General features: G+C 48.8%; 2 protein-coding genes across 5 annotated transcripts in view; both read left to right on the top strand.

The window, feature by feature from the left end:
* Positions 1-14031, top strand: part of LOC144888467 (uncharacterized) — a 790732-nt gene that overhangs the window by 89555 nt on the left and 687146 nt on the right. The window lies entirely within an intron of this gene.
* SHROOM2 (shroom family member 2) overlaps positions 1-14031 on the top strand; it is a 208088-nt gene that overhangs the window by 136526 nt on the left and 57531 nt on the right. For all 4 annotated transcript variants that reach the window (XM_068131947.2, XM_068131951.2, XM_068131950.2 and 1 more), the window contains one exon: positions 10762-13657. In XM_068131947.2, the coding sequence (XP_067988048.2) occupies positions 10762-13657 (2896 nt within the window). The remainder of the gene's footprint in view (positions 1-10761; positions 13658-14031) is intronic.

Raw genomic sequence — 14031 nt, 5'->3', positions numbered from 1 at the left:
AGCAAAGACCTGAATGGTAATTCACATACATTCACATAAATATGTAACACTACCAGTTCCTTTTTTATGTCTTTCTGCGTCGCCTTTAACCCCCCGATTACTGCAGTGTTCTTCTCCACTTGATCCACTAATTCCTTTTGTCCCACCGTCAGCTGCTCTACTCCCCTCGTCAGATTCTCTATGCCCCCCTGTAACCTAGCCATACTATTTCTCACCTCTTTCTCCATACGCTCCTCACCTCGCTTTCCCTCCTCGCGTACCCCCGCGACCTCTTCGCCCACACCTCGTCTGATCTCCTCCCCCATTTCTCCCATCTCTTTGGTAGATGCTACCCTCATCTGCTCCAAATCATTTCTCTGGGCCTCCAATTTAGTTTCCAACCCGATTTTCACCTCCTCTATGTGATCTCCCATTCGTTTAATTTCCCGGGCGGATTGTTCCCCTATTTCCCTCAATTTGCCTTCCATGGTGTTTTCTAACCCCGTTAGCCCATTCTTCACCTCTTTCATCCCGTTGTCTAACCCCTCAAATCTATTGGCTAACCCTTCAAATTTATTGTCTAACCCTTCAAATTTATTGTCCAACCCTTCAAATTTATTGTCTAACCCCCCAAATTTAGCTTCTAGCCCCCCGATTTGATTTCCCATGTCCGTTTTTAATCCCCCAATTTGATTTTCTAATCGCTCCCCTGTTTTCTGTTTTCCAAATCTCCGATTTGGTTTCCCATTTGCTGCCCCATTCTGTTTTCCATCCCTTTGAAATTATCGTCTGTCTTTACCATAAAGGCTATCATCTGTTTCATAAACAGGTCCAAATTCATTGGTGGCGCGGGCTCAGCTGCCGCAGCCACATGCTAGCCGCCATTTTGTGCCTCTACAACCACGTGCGTGAGGGCGCCATCTTGTGCACCTGATACCCCCACAACCACATCTTCATTGCTCTCCTCTTCCCTCTCCTCCATATACATTTCCCTGGGGTCCTGGGTCGCTTCTAACCCCTCTTCTAATTCCCCCACCGGCATACGGCCGCCTTGATCATCCATGGCGCGATTTCAAATTTGGATATAAACTAAATTTTTGGCCGCTCGTAATTTGAGTGCGTTAAACGCACTTCGGGTCCGAATCCCACACTCCTGGCACCAATTGTTACGGAACCCAACGTCGGCTTCTTTCCCCCTTATCGAGGGGGGATTAATCCCCTCGTCTATGACTGACCGACGTGGTCCCGAGGGTATGACGTCACGCCCGGTCAGCGCTGGGTAGGGTATTAGGCCCAACCGTCCTATGACCTAAATACCAGCGCCTCCCGGTATGCAAGGAAACACCCCCCCGCTCACGGCCGCAGCGTAATAGATTGGTTGCGCCGAGCGAAGCGAACTGCGGCGTGAGCCGTTTATCAAAGGGGCTAAACCCGATTCATATTCGTTGGCCGAATCGCGCCACGTACACTCAATTTGGAAACCTCTAAAGCGACCGAATGTGAAAAAGAAGACAAGGTAGGAAGAACAGGGATTTATTACTAATTATTATTATTGTACACAATCAAAAAGAAACAAGGAGAAGGAAAGATAACGAAAGTAACTGGAAGAAGAAGAAGAGGAAGACACAGTGCAAATACCAGCTTATTCTATACAATCTTACTTAGACCCCAGGACAACATAAAAGACGGACGACAATCAGACTTACACGGGGGATGAAGGCAGGAACGACTGGCAGGAGGTGGATGGCTGGACGGATGAGGTGGGATCTCAGGGCGGGCAGGATGCGGGTCCGGTTGGTGTGTGCTCGAGGTGAGCAGCCGCCGTTAAAGCTCAAAGCTGCGGTCGTTCAAGCTCCGGTGGTTCAAGCCGCGATGGTTCAAGCTGCCGTCTCTGCCGCATCCCTCTCATCTCTCCCGCAGTCCTTACGCGCCCTTTTATCAGGCGCGTCGCGATCAAACCGCCGGCCTCTTAGGAACGCCCATCGGTGAGCTCGCCTCGGCCTTGATTGGTCGCGAGGGCTCACCGATCCCGCCCCTCGAGGAGGCGTTGGCAAAGCCACGCCTTGTTCCTGGCGCTTTGCTGACTCCTCCCACCTTCGGCTCCGAGATGACCTCGTGTGCAATGGAGTCTTGGGGTGAAGGTGATGCCAAAAACCCCACCCAAAGTTACTGGCACTTTGAAGAGGTGATTTGGGGGAAACTTGAAAGGGGAACTATCTTATTTAATTGATGCAATGCAATGAATTAGTGGACCACAGAGCCTTATACTGACATTTACTAAGGACATAACTACGGAGGGAACTTATGATTTACTACATGTGTGCGATGGATTAACCAAGGATGACCTTTGACCTTTACACACAAAGCTGAGGTATTTACAAGAATTCATTACACAAATTACACACGCAGTTCTCAAATCCTCAACACTGCACCCTTCTTCCTCACGGGACGTCCCGGCCCGAAAACTTTAACTTTAGTGTGACACGCAGGTGTAGTAACCCTCTACAATTAACCTGACCCTGAGTGCGACAATTTTAAAACACAAATAAATATGTCCCGCTAATTGCGTTGCACCCTGCCTAACCGTTTCACACCCACAGCTAACCGAATTGCGGAATTATTTTCAAACTAAACATGAACGGTGGGGGAGTATTATTTACAGTGACATTATTTTGACTATTTACAAAACGCAACCCAGGACCTGTGATTTTTCTTTCAGGGAAACAAAAAAAAGAAATTCCTGTTGGGAGGGGAGGAGACAGCATGCATTGCATCAACGCACCAGCACCAATAAACACCAAAGCACCAATCACCAAAAGCACCATTCGGTGCAACAGTCACCAGTTCGTCATAACACACAAAAAAAAACAACTGGTGGTGGTCTTCCTCTTCTCTGCTGGGCCGATGTTCTTCCTGACGTTTTCTCTACTTGCAGCCTATTTGGAAATAAAAGGGCACCAACGCGTCCACTTTTTATTTAGGGCCACAGGGGCCAACTAAGGGTGGTCCACCTGTTTGGCATATGTGCCACCTTTACCCTGGGCCGCAAGTGAGATTACCTGGCCACCATGGCCGGTCCCCAGCAGAGGTGCCAGGCCCCAAAACGTGGGGTCCATAAAGTGGTGCTTGGCCACAGAACGGCGGTCCATAAGTGGTGCATCAATGCAAGCATGCTGGTTGCGGGGGTTCGGGCTCACGGACGCGACCCCCCCCCCCCCCCCCCCCGCACGCTCCTCTCTGCGCCCAGAGAGCACAGTCCTCGGGTGGGAGACAGGGGAACAGAAGACAGGTGAGTAAGGGGTAAGGTCACAAGGGTACACATCAAAACAGGTAATGCAGAACGAGGTGCGTACGGAGAGCGAAGTGAGAAAGCTCGTAACTACCGTACGCCCCCCACATGTGACCTACACTACCCCCCTTGCCCCTCCCCGTATTTACAAAAACCTACACATTTACAAATTCGTCACTACCGTCACGTCTTCCCTATATCTCCCATATACCAAATTCGTCACCACAATCCCTCTGACCAAAATTTGCCCTCACCAATTCATCATCGATCCTCATAAGGAGGAAGAGATGGAACATCAGCACAATGTCACACCCACGTCATGATGCGTCCCACAATCCAACCATTCGCACAAAAAAATAAAACCAACAAACCATGGCATGGTGTGGAGCTTTGTCACCTCAGGTGAGTGGATGCAGATGGTGCAAGGAGATTTCAATCCTAACTATCCTCTTAAATGACTTTAACACACTTTACACGACCCCGGGTCTTTCCCTGCCAATCCATTGGCAATCTTACTCTATGTGGTTTTAAGAACCAATTCCCATTGACCAAACTGTGGTGCTTCATCAATTTGGGGTCTCACTCCCCCGATTCAACTCCCTGTGCCTTTGCACAATTTCAGGACTGGGTCATGTGGCTCTCCCAGCAGGTCTACCCACCTGCACACCTCCACCACTGTAGTTGCCTCCGAGCTTACCTGCTCCTTAACCTAACCTATCTACCTGGGAAAGGCCCTCTGGCGCTCTCCCCACTCGGTGCCCTCTCTGGCACTGGGCTACCCGGGTCCGTCCTCCGGATCCTCGGGCCCCATCCACAACTCTAACGGCTCCCAGAGCCCGCCTGTGACCTCACCTGGCCGACATCCTCACAATGGTGGAGCGCCCATTTAACTACACACACTAACAGGCCACACGCCCAGCCATTTCCACGACACTAATGCACCCATCCAAACACCATTCTTCCACCACGCACCACAGATGCCAATATCCAACCACAATTAACCTACTCCCTCTACCTAACCCTTAAACCTCCCCGGGTATTCGTGATGGGGTCCATCCTCCCCATACACACCTTCGCACCATCCACTCCACTCCACAGTTTCCACTATACTCCCTCCACACCATCCATTCCATACTCCAGGTATTCCAGACCATTTATTCCATACAACCATTCTCCATACACCTGTTCACTTGCACACATGTGCAATCACACACCTGGTGGCACTTGCACCCTCCTTCCTCCAGGACCATTTGCTCAACACAACACTCAATCACCATTACTCACTCGTACACCTGTTCACTTGCACACCTGTGCAATCGCACACCTGGTGGCACTTGCACCCTCCTTCCTCCCAGGCTTCTTCAATCATCTATCTATAATTCCAGTAATCTCTGTCTGTCTGTCTGTACGTTTGTTTGTTTGTCTGTGACCGCTGTTTCTCGACAACTACCGGTCCGATATACTTGAAACTTGCCAGGTATATTGCTGGGGACCCGAGGATGTGCCTTTTCAAGGTTTCATATTAATCGGACAATTACTTACCGAGCTATGTCCAAAAAACGATTCAACCAATCAGAGAGCAGCAAACGATCGCGTGTGCCGAACGTGGAGGACACACTCTGCCTCGGATGGCACATTTGAGAGCGTATTCATTTATTTCACGTTTGCAAACTATGTTGGCGTTAAACTATGTTTTAAAACTAATAAAACCGAATTTGCGATTCATTCGCTTTCCTGCGCGTTTGTGCACGCGATGGCGATTTCTTTACCAAACTCCGGAAGCCGTTCGCTTTGGACCAAACCATTGCATGTAAATAGAGGGGGGGGATTGTCACCGTACTCGCAAGCCGTTCGGTTTGGACCAAACCATTTCATGTAAATAGAGGGGGGGGGATATAATTTTAGATATAGATATAGTACGGGCAATGCCCTAGTTCAATACAATGCACAACCACAATTGATCCTCATGCACTGCTCCATACACCTCCACGCTCAATACAATTCACAATCACAATTATTCACTCATATACTGCTCAATCCCTGGTGTTGGGCTAGCGGCTAGGGTGCCGGCTTAGGATCCTAGGATCCTGGGTTCGAATCTCGGTCGATAGCCGAATTAATGCCAGGGGGGTTGACTCAGCCTGTCATCCTTCCGAGGTCGGCTAATTGAGTACCAGTTCACTGGTAATTCCCTGTTTGTCGTTGAAGGCGGCAAAAAGGGTTGGCGTCAGGAAGGGCATCCGGCCGTAAAACATTGCTTCAAAAAGGGGACCAAAAAACAACAACTACCACGGTCCCCGAAAAGGCCAACCCCCACTTTGCGGGGAAAAATGTCCTCTAAACGGTGGTTATACTGCTCAATACACTTTCGATCCTCAAACACACGGCATCATCTGATCTACCTGGTGCCCTGCTAAAACTCGCGCTTCCCCGTCGCCCCTTACATTATTGCGCTCCCTCGTCATTATAATCCAACTACCCTCTCTATGTCCCCGACTACCTGTCCAATGTCGCTACTTAAATCTCCAGTTACCTATGGTCAATCTCTAGGTCCCTATACATTATCCAAACCCTCCCTCGGCGAGCTTACACTGCCATAAACCCCATAAAACTATAGCTCCTTTGCCCCGTTGTGAGGGATGGTGGATTTGCCATCCCACCACATCGGGTACCTTCTACTATCAATTTGGCCCATCCGATTTCTAGCCAATCAAAAATTTTCCAATCACTGCCAATCATTCTACCAATCAGTTGCCAATCAAATTTTTTGCCAATCACAAATTTTGCTTTTCCAATTTGCTACTGCTACCACGCTCACACGTCTACTCACTTGAGCCTCTCGGTGTGCCAATTCATTTCCAAAGCTCAGCTTCGCAAAGCCGAGCAAGGCATGCGGGTGGTTCGTTGCCGGCGGTTGGGTCCGTCTGGCATTCGGTGCAGGGAAGGAGGTTTACTCGGGCCGAGATTCCACGCACCATCTCGGCACGGAACCGTCCGATCCCCCGCCCGATGGCCCGATCTCGCCCTGCCGGCACGCCTCAACCACAAGGGGTCGCCGTGACGATCCTTCTGACCGGGCCGCCCGCTCCGCATAGCGGAGCACGGACGCGACCGTTCGGAGCGAGGACCGACGTGGATCCCGCACGGCGGTTCCTTTGAAACCGCCGTGGTTACGATCCCCGCTGGTTCCCGCTGCACACGAAGCCCGGCATGAACCGAGGGCTCGCTTCGGCTACAAGTCGATCTAACCGCTATCCCGTTTAACGTCGATGCTCCACTTGCATGCTCACACCCCGCGTTCCGTTCCTTGCTCACACATCCAGCTGTCTCCATGCTCTCCGTCATTGCACCTTCTCTTACACAACACCCAGGTACACTCATTCCGCTCACAGACTTTGTCACACACCTGACCACCGCACACCTTAGCACACACTCGTCGTTCGCACACCTCACCAACACACCTCTTCGCACCCACTCCTCGGTCACATCCTCTGTGACAACCACGGGTGTGCTCTCCTCCGCACACCCAATCACGTGCTCCACTACCAACTCAAGCGTGCATTCCCACACACGCTCGACCATTCCAGGTGTGCATCCTTTCATTCCAGGTGTACATCCTTCCATTCCAGGTGTGCATCCTCTCTCACCTGCTACAACCAACTCGTGCTCTGTGTCACTCTCACTACTTTCACCACCACACTCTGTCGCGCATTCACCCTTACTCTTGACAGCGCACTCTGTAATCATGCACTCCTCCCCTTTCCTGGTACCCTTACCTGTTACACCCCTTTCTCGTGCATCCTCTTGTGCACACTCTCCCGTTACGTCCTCTGTAACACTCCCCACTACGCGCTTCCATGTGCCCCCCCCCCCCCCGCACCTGCGCCAGCACCAACTCACTCTCGACAGCACACTCACTCCTCGGCGCGCACTTTTTCCTCACACACCCCATAGTCGGACATCCTCGCACACCTCCTTCACACTCTGTACCTGTCGCACACCTTACCAGCGGCCTTTCACGAACACCCGGGTTTAACCCAACACCCAAGCCGACTGAATCTCCCTTCACACCATATACATTTCCGAGTATATCGCCACTCACCTCGGCACCTCGTCTCCGCTGCTCCTCCGCCACCTGCAAACTCTTTATTTGGGTAGTGAGCACATCATCATGATTTGAACACAGACCTTGTACATATTCCATCACCTCCTCCTTTATCTCCCTCTTAGTTTCCCTCCGTCTCTTCTTAATTTCACTCACCCCCTCTCCACTTCCTCTAATTTTTGCTTCACCTCTTTCATTTCCCGGTGCGCTCCCTCAATTTCTTCCTCTAATGCTACCTTGGTCGTTTCTATGTGCGTCCTCACCTCCCGTTCTTTCGTCTCCATTGCTTCTGTCACCTCGTCCAACCTCTTCGTCAACCCCTCATGTACCATCTGACATTCCTTCTTCGTCGCTACCAGTTCCTTTTTTATGTCTTTCTGCGTCGCCTTTAACCCCCCGATTACTGCAGTGTTCTTCTCCACTTGATCCACTAATTCCTTTTGTCCCACCGTCAGCTGCTCTACTCCCCTCGTCAGATCCTCTATGCCCCCCTGTAACCTAGCCGTACTATTTCTCACCTCTTTCTCCATACGCTCCTCACCTCGCTTTCCCTCCTCGCGTACCCCCGCGACCTCTTCGCCCACACCTCGTCTGATCTCCTCCCCCATTTCTCCCATCTCTTTGGTAGATGCTACCCTCATCTGCTCCAAATCATTTCTCTGGGCCTCCAATTTAGTTTCCAACCCGATTTTCACCTCCTCTATGTGATCTCCCATTCGTTTAATTTCCCGGGCGGATTGTTCCCCTATTTCCCTCAATTTGCCTTCCATGGTGTTTTCTAACCCCGTTAGCCCATTCTTCACCTCTTTCATCCCGTTGTCTAACCCCTCAAATCTATTGGCTAACCCTTCAAATTTATTGTCTAACCCTTCAAATTTATTGTCCAACCCTTCAAATTTAGCTTCTAGCCCCCCTGATTTGATTTCCCATGTCCGTTTTTAATCCCCCAATTTGATTTTCTAATCGCTCCCCTGTTTTCTGTTTTCCAAATCTCCGATTTGGTTTCCCATTTGCTGCCCCATTCTGTTTTCCATCCCTTTGAAATTATCGTCTGTCTTTACCATAAAGGCTATCATCTGTTTCATAAACAGGTCCAAATTCATTGGTGGCGCGGGCTCAGCTGCCGCAGCCACATGCTAGCCGCCATTTTGTGCCTCTACAACCACGTGCGCGAGGGCGCCATCTTGTGCACCTGATACCCCCACAACCACATCTTCATTGCTCTCCTCTTCCCTCTCCTCCATATACATTTCCCTGGGGTCCTGGGTCGCTTCTAACCCCTCTTCTAATTCCCCCACCGGCATACGGCCGCCTTGATCATCCATGGCGCGATTTCAAATTTGGATATAAACTAAATTTTTGGCCGCTCGTAATTTGAGTGCGTTAAACGCACTTCGGGTCCGAATCCCACACTCCTGGCACCAATTGTTACGGAACCCAACGTCGGCCTCTTTCCCCCTTATCGAGGGGGGATTAATCCCCTCGTCTATGACTGACCGACGTGGTCCCGAGGGTATGACGTCACGCCCGGTCAGCGCTGGGTAGGGTATTAGGCCCAACCGTCCTATGACCTAAATACCAGCGCCTCCCGGTATGCAAGGAAACACCCCCCCCGCTCACGGCCGCAGCGTAATAGATTGGTTGCGCCGAGCGAAGCGAACTGCGGCGTGAGCCGTTTATCAAAGGGGCTAAACCCGATTCATATTCGTTGGCCGAATCGCGCCACGTACACTCAATTTGGAAACCTCTAAAGCGACCGAATGTGAAAAAGAAGACAAGGTAGGAAGAACAGGGATTTATTACTAATTATTATTATTGTACACAATCAAAAAGAACCAAGGAGAAGGAAAGATAACGAAAGTAACTGGAAGAAGAAGAAGAGGAAGACAGTGCAAATACCAGCTTATTCTATACAATCTTACTTAGACCCCAGGACAACATAAAAGACGGACGACAATCAGACTTACACGGGGGATGAAGGCAGGAACGACTGGCAGGAGGTGGATGGCTGGACGGATGAGGTGGGATCTCAGGGCGGGCAGGATGCGGGTCCGGTTGGTGTGTGCTCGAGGTGAGCAGCCGCCGTTAAAGCTCAAAGCTGCGGTCGTTCAAGCTCCGGTGGTTCAAGCCGCGATGGTTCAAGCTGCCGTCTCTGCCGCATCCCTCTAATCTCTCCCGCAGTCCTTCCGCGCCCTTTTATCAGGCGCGTCGCGATCAAACCGCCGGCCTCTTAGGAACGCCCATCGGTGAGCTCGCCTCGGCCTTGATTGGTCGCGAGGGCTCACCGATCCCGCCCCTCGAGGAGGCGTTGGCAAAGCCACGCCTTGTTCCTGGCGCTTTGCTGACTCCTCCCACCTTCGGCTCCGAGATGACCTCTTGTGCAATGGAGTCTTGGGGTGAAGGTGATGCCAAAAACCCCACCCAAAGTTACTGGCACTTTGAAGAGGTGATTTGGGGGAAACTTGAAAGGGGAACTATCTTATTTAATTGATGCAATGCAATGAATTAGTGGACCACAGAGCCTTATACTGACATTTACTAAGGACATAACTACGGAGGGAACTTATGATTTACTACGTGTGTGCGATGGATTAACTAAGGACGACCTTTGACCTTTACACACAAAGGTGAGGTATTTACAAGAATTCATTACACAAATTACACACACAGTTCTCAAATCCTCAATATATATATATATATATACACACACACACACACACATATATACACAAACACATATGTGACAAAATATGTTTTAAGGTGATATCTGGCTTTGGAAACACAGTTGTCCAGAGTGGAAACTCCTAAATATACCTTTAGGTCTTCCCTTCAGGTCTTCAAGCCAGCTGTTCACCACCATCTCAGATTGTCCCCAATCCAGAACCATGATCTTTTCTACCTTCGTTAACCCCACCCCAAGCCCTCCTCCTTCCAAATTTCCAGTTTTCCCTCCTGAGAGTGTCCTTCTGTATCTATCTTGTCCACCCCATGCATCCTCCTACCCCCATTCCTCCCCACACACATTGTTTGTCCAAGTCTGCCATCATTTTATCCTTTGGTTTTGCTGTTGGTGTTTCCCCCTCTCTCTACTTTTCATTTTGTCCTGTTGCATCCTGGTTTGTTCAGTGTACCACTTCAATTATGACACATTGCTCTCCTTTGAATACACTAAAGTGGAGGTCAAATTTGAACCACTTTTGGTTATATAAATGTTCATGTGGCATCAACTTCATCAAGGTGGAATTAACCAAGAAATTCAAATATAAAACTAAATAGCTGTGGCGATTTGCCTCGTTGTTTTCGGAGGTATTTTGTGATCGTTTTACGTGTAATGCAATAGCATTGGCAATGATATTCTTTTCTTAACAACATAAAAATTTCTTTCCAGCTCTTCGACGACAAACCTGTCTGAGACCGATTGCACAAGACCAGCATACACATGTCAAACTGATCACTACAGCTCCTGTGGCAGTATGGACAGCTTTGACCAACTACCCACGTTTTCTGTAAAAGGGGATGAAATTCCTGCTGTACCTCGGTCATCCTCACTACCATACCACCAGCATGCAAAGACTAATATGAGCAGGGACAAGCAGGACTCTGCTTACAGTTCCTTCTCAGTCAGTGATCGCTCAGATTCAGCTGAGAATGTTGTAAGTGGGGAAACGACTTTTTTGGACGCAATCACAGCGATGCCAGTACCTGTTTCTGAGATGAACCCACCTAATCTCTCTTGTGGTGAGGGGCATGGTCATTGTACCTTCAGGCCGGTTGATGAAAGACAGGTGCAATGTTACTGTGAGGCTTCAGCTAGTCATTATGAAAATGTCTGTTGTAGCTTCAAAGGCCAGCTCAACAGTCAAGAAACATTGAGAAACAATGACTGTATTGGTGGCACTGGCAAGGTAGAATTACAAGGCAGGAAATCAGTCAGTTCTGACTTGCAACATAGATTTGATAGTTTAGCAAGGGATGGTTGCCACAAGAGTGGAAGATGCTCTTTCGATTATTGCCACCTTAGTGAATCAGAAATGTTTGAAAGGAAGAATGAAGATTACAACACCTGGACATGGACACAGCCATCTCTTAGCTCTGCAGTAAGCGTTGATTGTCTCACATCATCGTGTGCACTGCTAAAACCGCCACCACCTCCTGTGCGAAGCGTTAGCTTTGTTGCAACACGAAATCATGATCGCTCACCATCTTGGTCAGGCCCCGAAGATACAATCGCATTGCCACAACTGCCCATTCGAGGAACCTCCTCATGCAACCTGGTGACACACTCAGCGCAGCCTGCCTTTGAATTGCTAAATCCTATACCATGGAATTCCAGAAGAAATCCTGCAATGCAGCCCCATCACTGCTCTTTTTCAAGATCTTCATCACAGTCTCACCATCGGTCTGCTAGTGTTCAAGGATGGCAGTTCTTGGCTCCATCTAGCTTTTCCCGTCACAGTCACTCACCTTCACTCGTTCATAGTTCAGGTTCACGTCAAGATGGCTCCTTTGGCAGTTCTGAGCATGCAGTAAGGGTCTCGGATTCACAATTCAAAAGAGAACATGAAGGAGTATGGGAACATAAAGCTCCAGAGAAAGCTAACAGTATGCTTGAGCTGAGTAGCCATTGTGGAAAGTATGGTGAGTTTTCACCTATTTGTTCCCATTTACCACCTACAGGACCACAATTGCCTGGTGAATCTGTGGCTGAGAAATATTACAAAAATTATCCATCAGAAAACGAAAATAGAGAAGGCCTGCTTTTGACAGCTAAAAAACATTGCACTATTGGCAGCAGCAGCAGCAGCAACTCCAGCTTCAAAGGAAGCTTTGACGAGTCTGATTTTTCTTGCCATTCAGAAAAATCAAAGTTTGTACACACTCCATGGAAAGAAAGCCATCCACCAGGAAAACCAGAGGAAAACCTGTGTCGTTTTGAAAGTGAACCAGTACACACAAAGCAACCTGCAAACCCTGCTCTTGAACCAGACTGCCATAATGATGCCTCTGAACATGCACTGAACCTGCCATTGAAGCTGATTAATGCAGAAAACACACCCATGCTGCATAAATTGACTCAGAATGGAGTGTTTATTCCTGAGAATGATATTCGTGGAGGAGGAGAAAGCCGTGGAATAAGACGCAGTGATCGATTTGCCACAACTCTGCGCAACGAGATTCAATTGAAACGAGCACAGCTACAGAGGAGCCGAAGCTCAGGTCAGCTTCTTCCCGAGGAAGATGAAGATGAAGAAGAAAAGGACAGAACAATTGAGAGCAATGTGCATGGTGATTTGAATGATGGTTGGAAACTGCACTTATCAGATATGCTTAATTCTGAAGCAGCTTTTGGTGAGGCCTACAAAGAGAATGTGAAGGAGGCACAGACCAAAGTCCTACGTGCAACATCATTTCGTCGTAGGGATCTGGAGATACGGCTTCCTGTCGGCAGCCGTTCACAACTGATTGAGAGTAGTGCTGCTTTCGCATTGCCTTTCGACAAAGGATGCAGCATGCCACCATTACACGCACCACGTATTGGTGGTCGGAAGCGGCTCGCGGAAGCACAGAAAAAACTCTCATACTCGGAACCAGAGAAGATTAACCAAGTTGGATTGGTCCATGTAACAAACGTTTTGCCAAACCTGAACGAAAAAGAGGACATGGGCTGTACAGTAAGAGATATGGCAATGGTAACTAATAGTAATGAGGAAGATGGTTGCATTACTGCAGTGGAAAGGCGCTCTGTTGCCGATCGGTGTAGGTTCTTTGAGAAGGAAACAAACAAGGTTGGCCAAAAGCACCAAAGCTTGAGCCACAATCAACAGCAACATAGTTTTGTACCTATAACACAATCGACAGATACTATCTTGCAAAAGGGCCCATTCGAGGAAAATGATACCTTTGAAATTGGGGCTGTATCCCAAAAGCCTGTTCATGAGAATCAGCAGGGCATTGTTTCAAAACATTCAAATCTGCCATCAGCTATGATGGCTGAGTCACCAGTGGGTGTTTCTGAGCTATCAAAGAAGAAGGTATTAAATATACCAGGAGGCTTGCACGACTGTTGTGTGAAAACCAATGAAAGCATTGTGAAAAATGTCCATCACACTTCTAACACAAATAAGAATTTGCAAAACATCCAGATGATTGAGCCAACGTTGGAGCATACTAAGTCTGCATGGATGCTTGGACGCCGACGTTCAATGGATGACGTACTAGAACAAGGCAACTGCTTTCAGCATGTTCACTTCAAATCCACACCTTTGCCTGAGATTCATAATGAGGTGAGGTTTGTTGTTGAGTTGCCTCCACCATTTGTTTTAATGATGTTATTGTCAATCGTCAATCTTTTTTCTTTCATTATTGGCCAGGAACCCCCCCCCCCCCCCCCCCCCCCGTCACTGCACAATCAATATATACGAGGGTGTGGTGAAAATAATGCCTCCTGTTCTTTTTCTCCAAAACAGCAAAGGTATTTGAATGAAACAAAGCGCCGTGCACATATTAGTTCTTCCCACCACTGGGTGTGAAGTTTCGTGACTGACAGGAGATGTCTGTGCTATGTTAATCAAGATAACAAGATAATCAAGATAATCAAGATTTGTGTGGACGATGACAGAGGGAAGCACGATGTCGTCAGCGCTGTGAAGTGTGAAGC

Source organism: Myxine glutinosa, chromosome 12, assembly GCF_964187855.1.
Source record: "Myxine glutinosa chromosome 12, kmMyxGlut1.1, whole genome shotgun sequence".
Taxonomy (NCBI): Eukaryota; Metazoa; Chordata; class Myxini; order Myxiniformes; family Myxinidae; genus Myxine; species Myxine glutinosa.
Note: the sequence above shows the minus strand (reverse complement) of the source record. Positions and strands in the feature narration are given on the sequence as shown.